This window comes from Quercus lobata, chromosome 6 (assembly GCF_001633185.2).
Source record: "Quercus lobata isolate SW786 chromosome 6, ValleyOak3.0 Primary Assembly, whole genome shotgun sequence".
NCBI classification, from domain to species: Eukaryota; Viridiplantae; Streptophyta; class Magnoliopsida; order Fagales; family Fagaceae; genus Quercus; species Quercus lobata.
This window is the reverse complement of record NC_044909.1, coordinates 28,054,830-28,076,407: the sequence shown is the minus strand read 5'-3', so window position 1 is coordinate 28,076,407 and position 21,578 is coordinate 28,054,830. Positions and strand designations below refer to the sequence as shown.

The 21,578-nt window shown below is 38.3% G+C and overlaps 2 protein-coding genes and 1 pseudogene across 2 annotated transcripts; 2 read left to right on the top strand and 1 right to left on the bottom strand.

Moving 5' to 3' along the window:
* Nucleotides 1–1,600: 1,600 nt before the first annotated feature.
* LOC115950068 lies at nt 1,601–4,195 on the bottom strand (annotated as a pseudogene).
* Nucleotides 4,196–15,709: 11,514 nt separating this feature from the next.
* LOC115950067 lies at nt 15,710–16,288 on the top strand. The gene has a single exon (XM_031067317.1). It carries the CDS (start codon nt 15,710–15,712, stop codon nt 16,286–16,288), a length of 579 nt encoding a protein of 192 aa, XP_030923177.1.
* Nucleotides 16,289–16,949: 661 nt separating this feature from the next.
* On the top strand, nt 16,950–17,900 carry LOC115950066. The gene is made up of 2 exons (XM_031067316.1): nt 16,950–17,332; nt 17,420–17,900. Exons 1-2 carry the CDS (start codon nt 16,950–16,952, stop codon nt 17,898–17,900), a joined length of 864 nt encoding a protein of 287 aa, XP_030923176.1.
* Nucleotides 17,901–21,578: the final 3,678 nt, after the last annotated feature.

Here is a 21,578-nt window from a genome sequence, read left to right as displayed (position 1 = left end):
ACATTTCATGTATGATATATTGTAAAATAGATAAAGTAAGTTTTGGTGTGTCATAAAGGCATTTGGGATAACATAGCTGATGCTAGTGCTATGGCTAGCAACCCGCGCTCTTAAACACATATTAAAATTCCAAAAATTTAACTGATACAGAAACCCATCTCTGTTGCTAGCCAACTGCTCAGACTTGCCTCCAAATCCAACCCACATAAACAACATCCAAAACCATCACTTATAAATATGAAAACCTCAATCAAGCCATGAACCACCCGACGAACCTATGCTCACTCACACTAGATGATCTGCCTTTGCTAGGTTCACTTCACTCGCCATCTAAAACCACCATACAAACATTCAAATGCTTATTTACAGGATGATTGAAAAGGTAAACCTAAAGCATAGCCCCATATATGTGCTCTTTTAGCCACCATCAGTAGTACTCTCTTAAACATCATGTGTCGCTCAACTCTCCTCACCGAATGCTTCACCAATCCAACAACCAAAACCCCAAAAATCGGTCATCAAACACCCTTAGATTACATGTTTTGCTTGAGGAGGATATCCATTTGCCACCATCCAAGCCACGTGCCGGTCAGAACTCCAGTCATGCATTGCCACGCACCCCACACACTACTACAAATTTGGTGACAACAACCATGATTTCATCATGATATATGTCACCTTTCGATTTTGCTATGCTATTGCTAGCACTAAGTAGTTATCCGCCACCTTTGTAGGTCTTCTCTTTAGTCTAAGCCAAAATGGTTTTGGTTTTCTATGATCATTGGCTAATCCTTTAACATTGACTTTGACTGTTGACCAAATTGACATTTTCCAATTAGCGCATTTTTTCTTTTTTTTGGGTATGTGTGTATATTTCGATTTTGGAGTTGTTTTTTCATATAATGCTCCTAAACCCCTGATATGGGCTTATTTGGGTCTCTTATATGCGAAATTTGCTAACCCACTTATAAATTCATTCCATATTGTGCCCAATCCATCATTCATCTAATCTAATCAAATCACTTTCAAGTTATCTTTGATGTGAGCTTATATTCTAAACTCAATGAATGATCAAGTTTCTACCTTGAGTTTAAGAGGAGTGTTCAAGATATTAATTTATTGTGTTTATTATGTAATGATCCAAAATGCCCAATTTATAGTAAAGCCAACCCTGCAACATTTATATACACACACACCTATTAGGATCATTGTAATTTAATATTAAAGAATATCAAAGATGTAGTTGTCTAAAGGTTTTCACCATGGATTTAGGCTATCAACTCGAACCATGTAATTTCTTGTGTGTCTGTGTCTCTCTCTCTCTCTAGGAAGTACATCATGGTTTTTTTGAGCCAACAAAAGAAAGACAAAAAAAAAAAAAAAAGACATGGTTTTAATTAAATTACTAAAAATTTTTAGTATGTTTAAAGAAATCTAATTCCTTTATTTCAATTCAAAAGAATAGATTCACATTATTCTTAACTCACATTATTACTCAAAAGAATGACTAAACCAAGAGGATTAGAAGCAACAATAGAAGGGTGACTAGGGTTCTTGCTAGTGAGAGATACAATGGAAAAGAGTGAGTCTTGAAACTTGACTACTGAGAGACACATCTATTATGAACTTTATTTGAGGTGTGCTTGATGAAATCCTCATGAGCTTGCAAAACTAAGTGTTGATCTTCCCATTCATTGCGATAAGACTTAGGTTGGGTGACTCTGCTCTTGAATGCGGCACAACACATTGATATTCTCCATTCTTCATATGCAAGACCTCCACACCGACCCGCAAGCCAATTGTTGTACTCTACCTGCAAAACAACATCCATACTAATTTATCAGCAGGACCAAATTAATACTAAAAAATCATAATTGGAAGCATGAAGTCTAATTGCATTCACTGACTGAAAAAAATTAAAAATTAAAAAACCACTCCTTTTAAGGCTCTAACTTAGCTGGTCTTTTTACTAACAATCAAGAAAATTTTTACTAGATACACGCTATCAAGTCAGTATCAAGACACCCTTGTCTTTCATTGTGCCAGTATGGGATAGTTTAGCAACATTTAGAGCATCCACAACAGATGTGGCAAAAATTATGCCATTTTGCCACACTAAAGACCTACTTTATTACTTTACCACATCATTTTACAACATCTCATTTATTAGATGTTTTATTATTCAATTCTATACATTAAAATAATATTTACTACACATTAAAATAATATATTATCCCCTCCCCCATTATCATCAACAACAGCAACAACATCAACGGCACAACTACCAGCCACAAATATCCACTGCGGCAACAACACCGACAGCCACCACCGGCCATCACCCCCACAGCCCACCACCACTGCCACTGTCACCGCCCATAGCCCACAACCCACCACCATCCAGATCAACTGAACCACCACCTGCCGCCTACAATTTAAAAAACAAACACAAATACCCACCAACACCACCACTACAACCCGCCTCTACTGCAAACCAACCACCACAATTACTCACCAATATCAGATCAACCCAAATTGCAGCAAAAATAAAATAAAATAAAATAAAATAAAAAACCCACAACCAGAGAGAGGCAGAGTGAAGGCGGACAAAGAGGAGAAAGGGAAGAGGGTGAGATCGACGGCGGCCTAGGGGTGAGATCGGCCCGTGAGTGAGATTGGCGAGATCGAGCGTGGCTGAGCGATATTGACGGCGGTTGGGCAAGATTGACGGTGGCGGCTTCAGAGGGTGAGAGAGATCGACGCTCATTTCCAAGAAGCTGTCCTCCAAGCCTTCGCTGGCGGAGCGCGCTATTGTCGTCGAAGCTACGCTGTCGTTGTTGTCAGTGAACATACTGGACTGGTCGAAGATCCTGAGAGATGAGTACAGAGATAATACAGGGAGAAGAGAGAGGGAACCGGTGAGAGAGAAGAGAAAAGAAAAAAAATGAAGAGAGAGGAGAGAGAAAAGAGAATAAAAAACTATAAAATTTTTGCAACATCTGTCCGTACCGTCTCATATTTGAGACGGTGTTGTAGCCATGTTGCATAATTTTTGGGATTTGAAACATTTGATAAACCTCCATTTTTGTGTTTGGTGCGGCAAATGTGCCAAATATTTAGCATTTGGCACATTTATCACATCTGATGCGGATGCTCTAAGATTGGAAATAGGTCATTACTTTAAAAAAAAAAAAGTTTTAACTTATGATATCCGCTCTTGATAATAGATTTTTATCATCAGACTAAGACATCAATCAGTTTTTGGTGTAGGTAGAAATTGAACTCCAAATATTTTATTCAACAATCAGAAACTGAGATTTATTATACACCATACTTAATATGGGCACAAAAAAATTAAAGAAGTAAAAATGAAAATTTGCCATATATGATATAGGCTATTGAATTGACCAAAATTACCAGATTATTACCCACACAATGAGTGTATGGTTTTGGAGTGCTAGAAGCTTCAAGTGATGAGTAGAAGGCTTCAACATCTTCCATCATATCCTCTTGTGATGGAAGCATGAATCGATTAGGCAAAACACCAGATATCTACTTGCTTTGTAATTCAAACATGGGGAAAGGAATAGTCTGGCACCAACCAAATACAAAACTTTAACTTCTACTATTAAATAAGATTAGGGTCCGTTTGGATACAGCTGAAAACTGAAAACTGAAACTGAAAACTGAAAAACACTGTAACAAAATAATTTTTAAATGTGTAAATAGTACCGTGGGACCCATTTTTAATATTTTTTTTCTGAATAAAGTGATTGTGGGTCCCATGAACAGTACACAAACAGTGTAAAACAGTAAAATTTGTCTCTCGCACAGTGTATGAACAGTATTTTTACTGTTCATTCGCTGAAAAAAAAAAAAAAAAAAATTTTCTTAAACGCACTCTAAGTTAAAGATCCAACCATAAACAAAATAGGGGAAAAACCTTCCAAGGTAGCCCAACAAAGGAAAGCCATGGGGTTGGGGTTGGGGCTGGTGGAAGTATATGCTTGTATAATGGGCCCACACAGTTGTCATCCACACGCACAACATTGGTTTCAACTTCCAAGTAAAGGAAAATGATATTTGTACCTTAAAAAAGATAAACAATTTTTAATTACCATTCACTGTTTCATTTTTGATCCTAAATCAAAGCTAAAGGCAAATTATTGGAGTATACAACCTACCATTTTTGAACCATCTTCAAGTACACCTTCTATCCATATAATTAGAATTAAGGTTAGCCTTTTCAATTAACCTTTTCTTGAATCACTGTTACATTAATCCTCTAATTCATGAGCTTAATTCTAAATTACTGAACATTTTTTTGTTTACATACGTGATCTCAGTCCCAACTCATTGCATAAAAACAAATGACTAGTCTGGTACTGGGTAGGATTTAAGTTATTTGAGGCATATTAGACTTCGTCTACCCTAGCTAATAAGAAGTTTCAACAAATTTTAAAATTTCTCCTAATTAATATCAGATGAATATAAAAAGAATTTTGTTTTGTCAAAGTGAACTAATGGAATTCAGATGGTTAAAATCTCTCGTCTACCAGGAAAGTCTTAAAATTGTTGAAACAATGGCTTCAATGCCTTATAATTAAAAACAAATCTAAATATATTTATGCAAGGGCAAGCAATATCTTTTCCAGTGGTCCCAAAACGGTACATAAAATTAAATACTAGAAAGTGGCGTACTCCAACATGATATAGGAGTAGGAATATGTGCTTGATTAGGCTACAGCACACCTTGGTGAGATGGTCACTTCACAAGTATAAATACTTGTGGGATGGGGGTTAAGGGTCGGGGTTCAAGTCTCCGGAAGGGAGTTTCATACACATATACACTTAGATTAAGTTAACTCATTGATTATAATAAAAAGGTTAGATTGTAAATTACGCTACTAAAGATTGGAAGTAATATTTGAATTTTACACTCTAAAGTTTAGAATTTAGAATTTACTCTCTAAAGTTTGGGAGTAAAATCCAAATTTTAAAACATCAAAGTGTAAAATTTAAACACTTTCAAATTTTAGAGGTATAAATTACAATCTAACCTAATAAAGAAAGCCATTGGTTAAATACTTATTAATCGGATCCATTAAGGTAATATAATAAATTAGCAATTGAGAATCACTTTCACATCAAAGTAATATTAAGTTTTGGATTAAACAAAAAAAAAAAAAAAAAAACTGGTAAGCTTAAGGTAAGATTTACTTTTTTTTAACCTCAGATTTAGATATTTTGTAGATATGTTAAAAAAAGAATAAAAAAATCAAATCTGGCATTTTTTTTCTTAATCAAATTTGGTAAAGACTTGATCTTGAAAAGGTTGTGGGTGACGATAATTATGGCTATGCATTTGCTTCCCAGCCCACTCATTTATTCTTGCATAAACTAAAATATAAAATGAAATAAAATAAACTTTATAGTCATTGAGGCATTCATTACACTTCTCAATTGATAAAGGTTATTTTTTTGGGTAAAATAAAAAATTTGGAGTTAAATTTTGTCAACGCTTGCACTCAAAACTAACTTAAAAAAATAAAAATAAAAATAAAAAAATAATTTCATAATAGGATGAAAAGAGTAATTATTATGAAGTGAAAAAGATGAATAAAGCAATACTGGGAATTTGGAGTCTTTTGGCTTAATATTGCTAAATTCAAAATTTATTTGCGTTATAGGTACTGTTCCAACTTAATTAGTGAAATGAGGAAAGAGAGAGAATTTTGACAACAGTGTTGCTGAAATTCAACAAAAGTAGGAGAGAGAAAGAGGAAAAGTTGGAGAGCGAAAGATTTTGAATTTCGGCAACGCTGTTACTGAAATTCCTCTGCCCAAATTCCCTACCCGAGCTAAAAAAAACCAATTGCGGCAATGCCATTGCCAAAATAGGGAAAAAAAAAAAGAAAATTTTTTCTGGTAATTGTGGCAATGGCATTGCCGAAAATGGGAGGGAAAAAAAAAATTGAATGGAATTGTGGCAATGTCATCGCTGAAAATGGGAGGAAAAAAAAAATTGTTGTTGTCGAAATCTGGGGAGGAATTTAAAAAAAAAAAGGTGTTACGTTCATAATATTTTTATAATACTTTCACAACAAATCACAGGTGATTAGTTATTATTAGTTCAAATTTGATTTTAACACTGAGATTACTTTTTTAATCTAACAATAACAACCTGCCACTTAAAATTTGTTGTAAAAATATTGTAAAAATTGTGTGTACCTATCATTTCTTTAAAAAAAAAATAATAATAATAATAGAATTGCGGCAATGGGATTGTCAAAAATTTTCACCTATTTCGGCAATACTATTGCCGAAAATGTGAGAGAAAAAAAAAAAAAAAGAATAGAATTGTGGCAATGGGATTGCCGAAATAGGTGGAAATTTTTTCTAGCTATTTCGGCAATCCCATTGCCACAATTCTATTTTTTTTTTTTTTTTTAAGAAATGATAGGTACACACAATTTTTACAACAAATTTTAAGTGGCAAGTTGTTATTGTTGGATTAAAAAAGTAATCTTAGTGTTAAAATCAAATTTGAACTAATAATAACTAATTACCTGTGATTTGTTGTGAAAATATTATAAAAATATTGTGAACGTAACACTTTTTTTTTTTTAAATTCCTCCCCAGATTTCGGCAACAACAATTTTTTTTTTCCTCCCATTTTCGGCAATGACATTGCCACATCCATTCAATTTTTTTGTCCCCTCCCATTTTCGGCAATGCCATTGCCACAATTACTAGAAAATTTTTTTTTTCCCTATTTCGATAATGGCATTGCCGCAATTGGTTTTTTTGAGCTCAGGCAGGGAATTTGGGCAGAAGAATTTCAGTAACAGCGTTGCCGAAATTCAAAATCTTTCTCTCCCCAACTTTTCCTCTTTCTCTCTCCTACTTTTTTGTTGAATTTCGGCAACACCGTTGCCGAAATTCTCTCTCTTTACTCATTTCGCCAATTAAATTGGAATAGTACCTGTAATGCAAATAAATTTCGGATTCAGCAATATTAATCCAAAAGACTCGGGAATTTGAGGGAAACGAGATTGGTTGTAATGGCCGCTACATGCCACAACAACATCAAATATCTCCTCCACTACACCCGTTGTTTGGTTATCATCTTTGGCTGAGATCTTTATTTTCCATTTGAAACTCTCCTCCTCCTCATCCAGTAATTTGACTACTTGCACTACCTCCGTTTCAAACCTCACCAATTTGGAAGTCGCGAGTGAAGTCTTGGAGATACATGAGAACTTCTTGGGAACCGTCTTAGGTCACGGTTCGGGTCATCTAGATTGACGACGAATGGGTAGTCTTGGACTCCCATGCATGGACTCTCGTGGGACGGAGTGGTATAGGCTGGAGTCGACTGTCCTCCCACTCGGTTCGGATTACACATTCGACCCAGGTGCCACCAATCTGGTCACATGGAGGAAATACTTGCTACCGGACACACAGAGTGAATACCGTACCGTACCGACCGGAATTTTTTGTACCGGAACCTTAGCCGAAACAGAAACACGGCTATTTCGTACCGCTCTACATACCGGAGCTTACCAGGTTGTACCGGCCATACCGGTAAAAAAAATCTGATATTGGCCGGAAAACGAATACCGGCCAGTAAATAAAAGTCAAAAAAATGGAAACTAACAGTAAAAAAAATATAATCTAACCCATAACATCGTCGTCCAAAAGTGACCAGACATTCTTCTTCCTCTTCTTCTTCTTCACGCCCAACCCTCCATCCGTCTGCCTCTCTTACTTTTTAAATTTTTATTTCTAAGACTTCAATTGTTTCTTGTGACTTTGAAGTTTTAATAGTAAAAAAGTGAAGGTAAAGCACATTAGCTTTTTATCGTAACTTGTGGCAGTGTGTCCTGCCGGACACCCCACGTGAATGCACTAAATTGCTATCAAACTTTGACCATTCAAATTTGATTTTTTTTTACAAGGAAGTTTCAAATGACATTTTAAATTTAAGTGTATTTAAAAATGTTTTTTTTTTTTTTTTTTGAAACTAGTGTATTTAAAAATGTTAGGATTTAGTATTTAAAAAACCAACTTTATAATATATAACACATCACTTTACACCCATAAAAAAAAAAAAAAAAAAATCACTTTACAATATATCTTATATCAAAATTTTTATTTTTTTAATACATTTTTTTTAGAGTCTTTTAATACTTTATTTAAATATTCTTTCTTATTATTTTTTATTCTTCCTCTCTCTCCTAGTCTCTCTCTCCTTTGTCTCTCTCTTTCTCAACTCAACTATTCTCAGCACTGTCGGCCACCACACTACCAACAATCATCACAAAACCCACCACCCAATCACCCATCAAAAACCCATCTCCCATACCACAACCATCACAAACCTACCACCCATGCCACAACTTAAAAAAAAAAAAAAAGAAACCTCCACCATCACCGCCACCAACAAACCCTCTAAGCAAAAAACACACACAAAGCTAACCCACATCCCAATCCATTATTGCCAATCAAACCACCAAGCAAAACACACACACACACAAACCCACCACGGCAACCCTCCAACCCAAATCCAACCCACAACATCAAACCCACCACAACAAACCTCCACAAAAGCAAACCCATCACGCCGATCTACTACACCACGACCCACAATGCCCCAAACCCACTACGACCCAGACCCACAACCCACCATCCCGCAGCCACCAGATTCGACTCACACCCCTCAACCGGTAGATTGGTGAAGACTTGGATCGAAACCTACAATTCCATAAAAAACACCACACTGTGACCCACGACCCACAAGAACCAAAACCACGACCATTGGACCGTCGAACCCACGGCCCATGCCCATCGAACCATAATCGCCGACCATTAGACCATTGCCACCACCACCCACGACCATCAAACCATCAGACCACGACCCACGACCATCGAACCATGACCCACAACCCAAAATCAAAACCATGGGAGAGAGAAGAGAGAAGAGAGAAGTGAGAGAGGAAAGAGAAAGACATAAATGAGAAAAAGAGACATTGGGGCTGAATAAATTTTTTTTTTTTTTTTTTTTTTTTTTTTTTTTTTTTTTTTTTTTTTTTTTTTTTACAATCTAGTTACAGTTAGGGATGGTAATGGGGTGGGGTGGGGCGGGGCTGAAGGGTGGGGTCTTCGCCCTCGCCTTGCATGGATTTTTCTTGTCCCATCCTCGCCTTGCCCCACATGACGGGGAAAATTTCTTACCGCATCCTCGTCTCGCCTCACATGACGGGGAAAATTTCTTACCCCATCCTCGCCCCTTAGGGCCTCGCAAAGCCTTGCCCCATCTCGTGAAACTCTATTTCTTGTTAATTTGCCCTACAACTATTGCCATTTTTTCAAATAAAATGACATGTTTTAATAATAATAATATGCTTGAAATTATAAATAAATTTATCCTATCAAATCAAACTAATTTTTAGCAAAAATTGAATAATATTATATAAATGTTTAACAAGACAATATCATAACAAAAATCTCATAATATGACACAATAAAATAATCCAAACTCCTAATACATAACAAAATAAAAATTGCCTAGTTCTTCAAAAAGAATCTCCACTTTCTTCCATCATTGTGACACCACTTTCTTCATCATCATCATAATCATCCAGGATATTTTGGAATGTATCTTCAATTCCATCTACGGTAGATGAAGAGCCTAAAAAAAAGGTAAAATAAATTCAATCAAACAATTGAAAAATATAATAAAGAACGCAGCAACATAAATCATTGCATAATTAAACTAGTAAATTTAATTACCATTAATTTCAGCCCATAACCAATTTTGAGCACACATTAATGCCTCCATAGTCTTTTGATGAAGTTTACTGCGATGTGGACTTAACAATCGACTACTTGTTCTAAATGATGACTCTGAGGCAATAGTTGACACTGGAATGGTGAGGATATCCCTTGCAATACGTTGCAAAGTAGGATACTTTGGCCCATTAGATTTCCACCATGCCAAAATATCAAAATCCACAATTCTTGGCATTAAATCATCCTCAAGGTAAATCGTCCAACTCCAATTTAATATTCCCACCTTTTTTTTTCTCTGACTAAGATATCTTTCAAAGTCCATAAGAAAGTCATCGACTTGCGGACCCTCTCCCACACAACGGCCACGAGTACCTTCCCTACCCATTATCCCAGAACTGTAGTCACGAATTATTTCATAACAAATATCTCTAATCCTTTGAATTTCATTATCAGCTTCATCACCATAAATTATTGGAAAATAATATTCTAACAATTCAATCTTATATCTTGGGTCTAAAATGGTTGCCACGGCCATAACATCATGAATCACATTCCAATAACAATCAAATTTTTCCAACATTTTAAATGTCATACTCCTAATCACATCACTTGTGATTGTAAACCAAGAATTCAAAGCTATTTTTATTTCACACACCTTAGGAAAGAAAAGATTAGTTGTAGGATATGAGGTACCTGAGAATAGCACTGTAACCTTGTGAAATACTGCCAATCTCTCACATATACTACTTGCCATCTCCCATTCTTCATCTGTTGGAATGCACTTATAAGATGACTCACATATGTTCAATCGATAAAAGACATTTTGATACTTTATAGCAATAGAAAGTATGAGATAGGTAGGGTTCCAACGAGTCTTTCAATCAAGGGCTAGTTCTTTGGTACATTCAACATGTGCTTGTCCGGTTGTCTCTTCAAACTTCTACTTTCTCTTGGTTGATGCAGTCCAAAATCCCACACTTTCTTGAACCTTTTCAATGCATGATCCAATTACATCCAAACCATCCTAAACAATCAAATTAAGAACATGTGTTGCACAACGCATATGCAACATTGAACCACGCATAATAAGTGCACCACGTTGAAGCTTATTCAAGATAATTTTTATAAATGCATCATTGGTACTACGATTATCCATAGTCATAGTAGATAACTTCCTATCAATATTCCACTCCAACAAAGTATCTAAAAGGACACTAGAAAACACTTCTTTTGTATGTGGAGATGGCACATAAATAAACCTTAAATGAGAAATTTAAATAATTAGAACTAACAATGATATAAGTTCATATAAAACATTTGAAAAGAATTTAATTAAAACATAAAAATGAATATATACTTTAAAAAAAAAGTATCTCATAACTCGACTTTGTAATCTCCACAAACCATCAATTAAGTGTGCTGTTACAACCATAAACCCTTACCTTTTGTTTTGTGAAGTCCATATATCAATGGTAATAGAAATTCTACCCTAATTCTTATCAATTTCATGCTTTGATTTATCCCTTACTTTCTCATAAATGCTCAAAATGTCCTTCTTGATTGTGTTCCTAGAAACCATCCTAAACAATGGTTGAAGAGAAGTTGAATATTTTCTAAAACCAATGTGGTCAACTATAGAGAGGGGATACTCATGCAAGATAATCATACGAGCAGGTTCATTTCTTGATACATTTTGATCAAAATTATAAGCATTCACACCCACCATTGAATCCACTTTATTTTGATCCCTTGCCAAATTCTTTTGATTCATATCCCTAATGTCTTGAAACTTTCTCCTTGGACATATTTTCACATGGTCATGCAAACGTTTAGTGCCATAATTGGATCCCTTTACTAGTAATTTCTTACAATAATTGCACTCAGCCTTGTCTTTCTCATCAACTCTCTTTCTCTTAAAATGATTCCAAACAATTGATAACTTCCCCTCTTCTTCAATTATCTCATTGCTAGGCTGGACTACCTGGACATCTTTTGGCATATTCAACAGAGGTGATGACGGGGTTGCATTATCTTCATCTACTATCAAAGGAAATTGATTGCTGACAGATGGATTGGAGCTACCAATGTTTTCATGTGAAGTCATTTTTTTCTTGATGTTGATTTTAGCAACTTAGTAATGGACAAACTATATTTCTCCAACAAAGATAATGTAAAATTGTGGGAAAAAAAAATTAAATGAATAAAATGAAACAATGAGTTTTAACCTAATCTAGAGCTTTTATTTTTATGAACTTTTATTTGTGATTCATGTACATAGCTTCAGACCCCTACTTTTATTTGAAACTAATCTGGACTATATATATTTTGACCAAATTGGAAGAAATTATAGCTCCGGATTACGGGATTAGGTTCATATATATTTGGACAAATCTGGACTATATATATTTTGATCAAATCTGGAGCTATATATTTTAATCTAATCTGGAGCTATATATATTTATAGACCTGTACAAGTTGTTCCAATTTGTTCAAATCCTAAAAGCATTGAATTAAATGCCTTCCTGTGCCATACCAACAAAGATTAGATGACCCTTCAAAGTCTACAAGAATGAGACGTCTGGGGGTCTGAATATCGTCGTTAAACCATTAAATATATTATGAATAACATTGACCTGGACCGAAGCTACCTCAGAGTCTCAAACTTGTACTTCATAACAGTCAAATGCCAACACACAATGACACAAACGCAAACATTCAGAGTCTCAGACCCGTACCTCATAAAAAAAAAAAAAAAAAAAATCTATTGTGTTCATGATGAAATCTAAGTTGAGAAAGGCACATGAATGAAATCAATAATTCAATAGTATATAAATTTGTTTCTAATAAAGACAAAAGAAAACGTTAAAATTGGTACCTTATTTCCAACTTTGCTAGAGAGAAAAAAGAGGTAGAGAGTCACGTTAGGTAGAATAAAATAAGCTGATTATATTTTAGTAAGGTTTTAGGTTATGAAAAATTTACAATTTAACTCTTATTAATGTGGGGCAGGGCGGGGTGGGTCTAAAAAGTATAAACCCATCCCCGTCCCGTGGTGCGAGTCTAAAATCTCACCCCATCCTTGCCCCACCATCTTTACGGAGCAAGAAAAAACTGCACGAGGTGAAGCGGGCATGGGCGGGTCAAGCGGGTGTAGACACTCGATTTTGCACCCGTGATTTAATCAAGGAGATGACTGGAATGACCATCCATGTACCCCAAAAATCATGATTGCATTACATGCATTAATTCATTCATTGCATATCATAAAAATGATCCTGAGATTCTAACGGTCGTGACGGTATATCCAGTTTTCAAATTGGACCGTTGGATTGAAAGATATTGCATGATCAAGTTTGCACGATTAGCATGCATTGTGTCTAAGTAGAGTCGACCACGCATGATTAATTTAAATTAATTTTGATTGGTTAAACAATTAAAATTAATTAAATAATTTTGTAATTGGTTAATAGTTAGTGTCTAAAATAGGATTGCTTATATATGAATAAAAGGAATAATTGGATAAGAATAAAATTGTGGATAATATGAACTTTATCAAGATTTATTTTAGAGTATTTATCTACAAGATATTTGTTGCTAAAAAGTCCTAAATTATCCAGAAAAGAGATAAAAATCTAAGAATACGAATTGAAAACACGTCTAAGTGCAAGGCCCGGCTCAAGAAAACCTAAAAAAGGAGTCCAAAACCCATCCAAACACGAAAGTGCGATTAGCATCCAAGAGTACCATTCGGCACTTTTGGAGTGTCAAATGGCACTTTCAAAGTGCCAAATGGCAGCCTTAAGGGCTTTGGCCCAACGCTCTTCGAGTGACGATAAGACACATCCTTTTCGACTTTTTCACAGAAAGACGCATCCCGATTCACATTCTACTCATCGTTACTTATTTTTTAAGCATTCCAGCCTCTATAAATAGGGACTGGATCTCAAAATTCAGCACACTCTTGGAGAGAGACATTTTCTCACACCCATAAATTTCTCATATTTTTAATCCCCATTCTGATATTCTCTCAAGTTAGGGTTTTTAGGTTTCAAAGATAATTACATAAATTTCTTTGAACCCTAAAATATCCTCTCAAGAAGAAGAGTGCTCCATGTAAGAGGTTGTTTCTTATTAACCATTTTTTCTTATATTTCTCTTGTTGTGATGATGCGTGTTTATTTATTTTAGTGTAGTTGTGTCAAATATTCATATCATAAATTGTTAACTTATTTTGTTGAAACATGTTCTTGATTCTTTTTATTATTTCTATGATCTCTTTCTTAGTTTCAAAAATTGCATGTTATCAATTCTTTTTTTCTTTTTCTTTTTTTTTTTTTTAAATAAAAAATGAATCTGCATCTTCCTTAGATGCAGATCTAAATTTTTCTTAAATGAAAAACGAATCTGCATCTTCCTTAGATACAAATCTGAATTTTTCTTAAATAAAAAATGGATCTGCATCTTCCTTAGATGCAGATCTAAGAAGATGCAGATCTAAACTTTTCTTAAATCAAAAACGGATCTGCATCTTCCTTAAATGTAGATCCGAATTTTCCTCAAGTTAAAAGCTGATTTGCATCTTCATTAGATGTAGATCTGAAATTTTTTTAAAAATAAAAATTGATTTGTATCTTCCTTAGATACAGATCTGATTTTTTTTTTTTTAACATATCAGATTTTGAAATAAAAAAGGATCATGAATGGTTGTTGTACGGCACCAAGGTGCCCAGATCCATTTGGGCCTTGAATTTTGACTCAGCAACGTGGCCCATGGCCCCAACCTCTTTCTACCCAAAACCCTAGTCTGAGCCCACACAAACTACAGGCCCAAGTTTCGTCACCTGGTCCTTGCTCGGAAAACCATCCCCGAACGATAAAGAAAGAATAACGTCCAAACACACCATCCATAGCATGTCCGGCAGCGCCCAGGGAAATACCATTGCTGGGCATGCCTGCTGGAGTTGGAACCAAGTTCCAAGGCCACTTTCACCACATTCCACTCCCACCTAACCATCTACTTACAACTGATGATATTGGATCTCCAATTGCACTAACTATAGCAATAATCATGATCTCTCGACTAATCTAGAGCTATAAATATGATAAGTTGGGGAAAGGAAATGGTTGTTGAAAGGTTCTCAAGGAAACAGAGAGTAGAGAAAAAGAGCGATTCAAAGATAGAGAGAGAGAGAGAGAAAGAGAGGCAGCTTCACTGAGTCTTTGTGCCAAGAACAACCCAAAGTAGGAAATACTAAACCCCCATTACAAATAAGTTGTGAGCCCAAGTGAGGTCAAGCCCAATAGCCTCATTTTAGGCGCGGACAATTGGCGCACACAATTGGGCTCTCCTACGAAGCTGTGGTTTGACTAAGACTTACGCACGGGAAAATGTCTGAAGGACGTTCTGAAGGCCATGTCGAGAGTGGATCTTTGGGGTCTTCTCGAGAATCCACATGGCGGGAGAGAAGACAAAAAAGACATGAGGATAGGGAGCGTGAGTGAGAAGAGGAAGAATCTGGCCTTGGGGAGGGATCAGATCAAACTCATTGAACAATGTCAGGTGCCTTAGGGCACGGGAAATTTGACGAGAGAGATTAGGAGCTGGAGCAGTTGCACAAATTGGTGAGAGATTTGGAGTTGGAGGTAAGAGGTAGGTGCCAGAGAAGGGACCAAGATAATTGAGAAAGGAGGGATGGTAGTGTGGGAAGTCCAGGTGGGAAGGGATCCAGCCAGTTTGGTTCCCAGCCAGTCTGGTTCTCGTCAACGCCAGGATCGTTCCATTTCCCAAGAATCACGCCAACGCAGGAACCACTCCCATTCTCCAGAGTCATGTCAACGCTGAGACCGTTCACGTTCACGTGGATATGCCGACCGAGGTTTGGATTCCTCAAAGGAGTGACAGCCCTACAACACTGCTATGGATGCTATGAGCCGCGCTTTACGAAGAGCCGCTCAGTCACCTTTCTCCAACGAGATTGAACGGGCCCCTATGTCGAGCAGATTTACACGACTACCATTTAACTCTTACGATGGGAAAACAGACTCAATAGAGCACATCAGTCATTATATCCACATGATGTCTTTGCACACACACAACGATGCACTGATGTGTAAGGTGTTTCCCTCGAGTCTCGGCCCCACAGTGTTGAGATGGCTTAATGGATTGGGAAAAGGTTTTGCTCACAGTTTTGCCAAGCTAATCCAGGAATTCGATGCTAGGTTTGTGACATGCAGCTGGGTGCCACAACTGGTGGATGCATTACTATCCACAAAGATGAGGGTCGGCGAAACCCTTCGGAGTTATGCTAGTCGGTATTGGGAGCTATACAATGAAATTGGTGGGGGTAACGAGAAGATTGCAGTGAGCACTTTCAGAATAGGGCTGCTCGAGGATTCTGAACTATGGGAGTCCTTGACGAAAAGGCCTCTCGAGGATATGAGACAACTTATGAGGCGTATTGAGGAGTATAAATGCCTTGAGGATGATCGGCTATAGAATAAGGGCAAGGCCTTGTTGCTGAATCGTTCCCAATAGGGCGTTTTTCCCCCGAGACTAAGGAAGGATTTTAGGATGCAGGGATTGGAAGCACAAATGGGAGGTGTGAATGTGGCGTTCAAGGAGTCGGTACACAAGATCGTAGACAGGATTAAGAACGAATCGTTTTTCAGGTGGCCGAACAAGATGGGGGGTGACCCATCTCGGAGGAATCAAAATTTGTATTACACATACCACAGGGATAAAGGACACACCACCGAGTAGTGCCGGGTATTAAAAAATCACCTAGGGCAACTAGTGAAGGTTGGATATTTGAAAGAGTTCATAGTGGACTCTGGAAACCGAGATGCCGGTCATAGCACTCAGCAAAAAGGGAACCCCCTTCCACCGCCATTAGGGATGATTAAGGTCATCCATGCTACCTCGAGGGGTGCGACTATAACCAGAAGAGGGGTGTTGATAGTGGCACCCAAAGAAAATTGCTTGGGAAAACAACCTCCCGAAAAGAGAATAAAAGCTGGCCGGCTGCCCATCTCCTTTGACGAGGAAGATCTAGAGGAAACGATTCAACCGCACAATGATGCGTTGGTAGTAACGGCGTGGATAAGCAACTTCTTAGTGCAAAAGGGTGATGATAGACTAAGGAAGTGGGGTCGACATAATGTACCCGGACCTATTCGAAGGATTCAGATTAAAAAATCAGGACTTGATGAAATATGATACGTCGTTGGTCTCGTTTGATGGAAGGGTGGTGATTGTCGAGGGTAAAATTTCCCTTCATGTAAATATGGAACGTAAGGAAGTGATGGTGACCTTTATAGTAGTTAAATCATTCTCCCCATACACGGCGATCCTGGGAAGGCCGTGGATTCATGCAATGGGAGTTGTTCCATCCACCTTGCACGTGAAGGTTAAATTTCCTACCGAACAAGGCGTTGCCATAGTACGAGGAAGCCAGCAAGTGGCTAGGCAATGCCTAGTTGCCACAGTTAGTTGGAAGGGCAAGCAGGCTGAACAAAAGGAAACCACTAAGGAGACATCTTTGTAGTAATTACAGAAGCCCCGAGAAGAAGAGGGGGCTAGTTGTGCCGAAAAACTGATGAAGGTTAAAATCTTATTGGATACTGATAGGTATTTTCAAATAGGAACGAGCATGAAGAACCAAGATAAGGTAGAAATGTTGTTATTCCTTATGCAGAACGTGAATGCTTTTGCATGGAGTTTGTACGAAGTACCTGGGGTGGACCCTGATTTCATTGTCCATAAGTTTAATGTGGACCCATCATTCCACCCAAAGAAGCAGAAGCTAAGGAGAGCGGCCAATGAGCATGTTGACGCGGTAAAGTTGGAAGTCCAAAGGTTGAAGGAAGCTGGGGTGATAAGGGAGATCTTCTTGTCAGAATGGCTAGTAAATACTGTGGTAGTGAAGAAGAAGAATGGCAAGTGGAGGGTTTGTGTAGATTTCACAGACTTAAACCGGGCATGCCTGAAAGATCCGTTCCCTATGCCGAAGATCGACCAATTGGTAGATGCCACATACGGATACCCAAGGATGAGCTTCTTGGATGTCTTTCAAGGGTATCATCAGATTGCCCTGGCACCTGAGGACTGAGAAAAGACAACATTCATCTCCTCGGATGCCAACTATCATTATAATATGATGCCATTTGGATTGAAGAACGCTGGAGCCACATACCAATGGATGACAACGAGGATGTTCCGGGATAAAATAGGGCATACAGTTGAAGTATACATGGATGATATGGTAGTGAAGAGTAAACAGGAAGTACGGCATGTAGAAGATCTTCGGGGAGTGTTTGAGGTACTTTAGCGACATAAGTTGCGCCTAAATACTGAGAAGTGCGCTTTTGGTGTGGGGGCCGGTAAGTTCCTCGGGTATCTGATCACCAATTGAGGAATAGAGGCCAACCCCGATCAGATTGAAGCCACGAATTGCCTCAAGTCGCCGAGCAATCCAAAAGAAGTGCAAGTATTGATTGGGATGTTAGCTGCACTTAACCGATTCATCTCCAAATTTGTTGATCGCTGTAGACCATTCTATCAGCTTCTGAAGAAGTGGAAAGGATTTTAGTGGAGTGAAGAGTGTGACAAAGCCTTTTGAGATTTGAAGAATTATCTGATGCAAGCGCCCGTTAACGGCCTTGGAGTCCGAGGAGGATTTATTCATATACCTCTCAGTGTCTAATCATGCCGTGAGCACTATGCTGGTAAGAGACCGAGAAATACAGCAACTAGTGTATTACATCAACAAAACCCTGGTGGATGCCGAGACAAGATACCTACTTGGAGAAGCTGGTGTTAGCCCTAGTGCACGCTACAAGGAAGATGCCGCATTATTTTCAGGCTCATACTGTATTCGTCCTGACCGAGTATCCTTTACAGTCATTGTTGAAGAGGTCAGACTTCATAGGTCGAATAGCTGAATGGGGGACCCGATTAGGTTCCTTTGACATACGGTACAAGCCGCAAAGCTCAGTAAAGGGCCAGGTCCTTGCTGATTTCGTTGCGGAGTTTTCTCCAAAAAATGACGAGAAGATGATTTGTCATGTAGAGAATCGCCCATGGAGAGTGTTTGTGGATGGTGCTTCAAGTGCCATGGGGGCTGGTACTAGAATTGTCATAATTACTCCGGAGAGAATATGGTTGGAGCATTCCTTTAGATTGGGATTTAAAGCCTCTAATAATGAGGCTGAGTACGAGGCCTTTCTTACCAGATTAAAGACCGTTTTATGCATGGGCGCCCAGGACGTAGAGATTTACTGTGATTCTAAGCTGGTTGTTTATCAAGTCCAGGGTAGCTTTGAAGCTTGGGATTCTTGGATGAAAGCATATTTGCAGGCAGTAAAGCAAATCATTAACAAGTTCTGTATGATGAAGGTGGCCTAAATGGGCTGGGCGTAGAATAGACACGTTGACTCCCTAGCTACGTTAGCCTCGTCAATGACCGAGGAGGTGCCTCGGCTAATCAAAGTAGAGCCTAATAGGGAGCCAAGTATTAGAATGGCAGATAATGCTAGTACGGTAGGGGTCGACGTTGCTATGATTTTAGCAACCAGGCCATGTTGGATGGATCCGATCATTGACTTCTTGGCCAAGGATCGAGTTTCGGATGATGAAAAAGAGGCCAACAAGATCCATCGAGTGGCTTCTCGGTATTGGCTATCAGCAGATCGCAAGTTATACCGGAGGTCTTTTGGAGGACCGTACCTCTTATGCTTACACCCCGAGAAAGTAAGTGAGTTTCTGTCCGAGTTGCATGACGATGTGTGTGGCAGTCATGTAAGGGGCACTCATTAGCACACCGAGCGATGACTCAGGGATTTTGGTGGCCGCAGATGCAGAAAGATGCAGCCGAATATGTGCTTAAATGTGAACGATGCCAAAAGCATGCTCCCCTGATTCGCCAACCAGTAAGTCATCTGAATCTCGTCAGTAGTCCATGATCGTTCGCACAATGGGGGCTAGCTATTCTCGGCCCATTTCCCCGGGCAACAGGCAATCGCAGGTTCGTGTTGGTGGCAGTTGATTACTTCACAAAATGAGCAGAAGAAAAGGCTTTAGCTAATATCCGGGATGTAGACGTCAAGAAGTTTGTGTGGAAAAATATAGTCACGAGATTTAGGGTGTCGGACTCGCTGATATTAGACAATGGGCTACAGTTTGACAGCAAAGCTTTTCGCGCCTTTTGTGGTGATCTAAGCATCAAGAACAGGTATTCCACCCCAGCGTATCCGTAGAGCAACAACCAAGCTGAAGCAACCAACAAGGCAATTGTGAACGGGTTGAAGAAAAGATTGGATAAAGTAAAGGGAAGGTGGGCAGAAGAGCTACCTAACGTTTTGTGGGCTTACTATACAACCCCCAGAAGGTCCATAGGGGAGACTCCATTCTCCTTAACGTATGGAGCAAAAGCCGTGATACCGGCCGAGGTGAACTTATGCAGTGCATGAGTTGTAAGATTTAACCCCGCCCAAAACAATGAGCTAATGGTAGAATGTTTGGATTGGTTGGATGAGTGCCGAGAAGCAGCAATTATATGACTGGCGGAGTATCAGCAGAAACTCGCCCAACGATACAATCGAGATGTAAAGACTAGGGAATTCAGTGCTGGAGACTTGGTCCTGAGGAAAGCCGTGGGGAATATGCAAGATACAAATGCCGGGAAGTTAGCCCAAGCTTGGGAAGGACTGTACAGAGTTATTGCCATTACGAGTACTATTTAGAAGACCTTAACGAAAGGCCACTTCCCCGACCATGGAATGTCGATAATCTTAAGAAGTTTTATCACTGACTATCCGTGCGTGGAAATGTAAATCCGAATATGTACATTACATTAGCTAATATGATGAGGAGGCTTCTCGTTGCAGTTGTATTCAATTTTATTATTACTTATTTAGTATTGCCAGATAATATGTATAGGGTAAGCTAAAAATAAACACACACTAGTGCAGTTTGTTCTAAGGACAGAAGCCTGATCCATGGTTTAATTGTTATCACCGAGCAAGTGGAAACCTTATACTGAAAAATATTCTAAGGACAGAAGCCTGATTCCCGATTCAATTACTATCACCTAGTAGGTGGAAGCCTTATACCAAAAAACATCCTAAGGACAGAAGCTCGATCTACGGTTCGATTATTATTACCGAGCAGGTGGAAACCTTATACCAAAAAATATTCTAAGGACAAAATCCTTCGATTGTTATTACCGAGCAGGTGGAAACCTTATACTAAAAAATATTCTAAGGACAGAAGCCTGATTCCTGGTTCGATTACTATCATTGAGCAGGTGGAAACCTTATACCAAAAAATATTCTAAGGACAGAAGCTTGATCCACGGTTCGATTGTTATCACCGAGCAGGTGGAAACTTTATAACAAAAAAATCCTAAGGACAGAAGCATGATTCCCGGTTCGATTACTATTATCGAGTAGGTGGAATCCTTATACTAAAAAAATATCCTAAGGAAAGAAACTTACTTCCTGGGCAGGTAGAAGCCTACCATACATCTTCTTGAGAAAGCAAATATGTGTTGAGTGGGATTTCCAATATCTGGGGGCTTAACCTATTCTACCCTACAAACCATCCCCGACCATACATGCACGGAAAATAGAAAAAATAAGAAAATAACATGGTAGCGAAGCATTCATGAGTATGATCAAAGAAAATATTTGGCAAATAAACCATTATTCCAACAAAGTCAACAGAAAAATGAAACCAATGTTTCGTCACCAAACCCGGTGACCGTATGTGAGTTATACTTGGAAAAGAA

Bases quoted from the DNA above. Each gene is read 5' to 3' on its own strand.
- LOC115950067 (XM_031067317.1), top strand. From the start codon at position 15,710: ATGGATGCTATGAGCCGCGCTTTACGAAGAGCCGCTCAGTCACCTTTC.
- LOC115950066 (XM_031067316.1), top strand. From the start codon at position 16,950: ATGTACCCGGACCTATTCGAAGGATTCAGATTAAAAAATCAGGACTTG. The intron at 17,333-17,419 runs GTAGTAATTACA...GGATACTGATAG, and splicing joins ACCACTAAGGAGACATCTTT to GTATTTTCAAATAGGAACGA.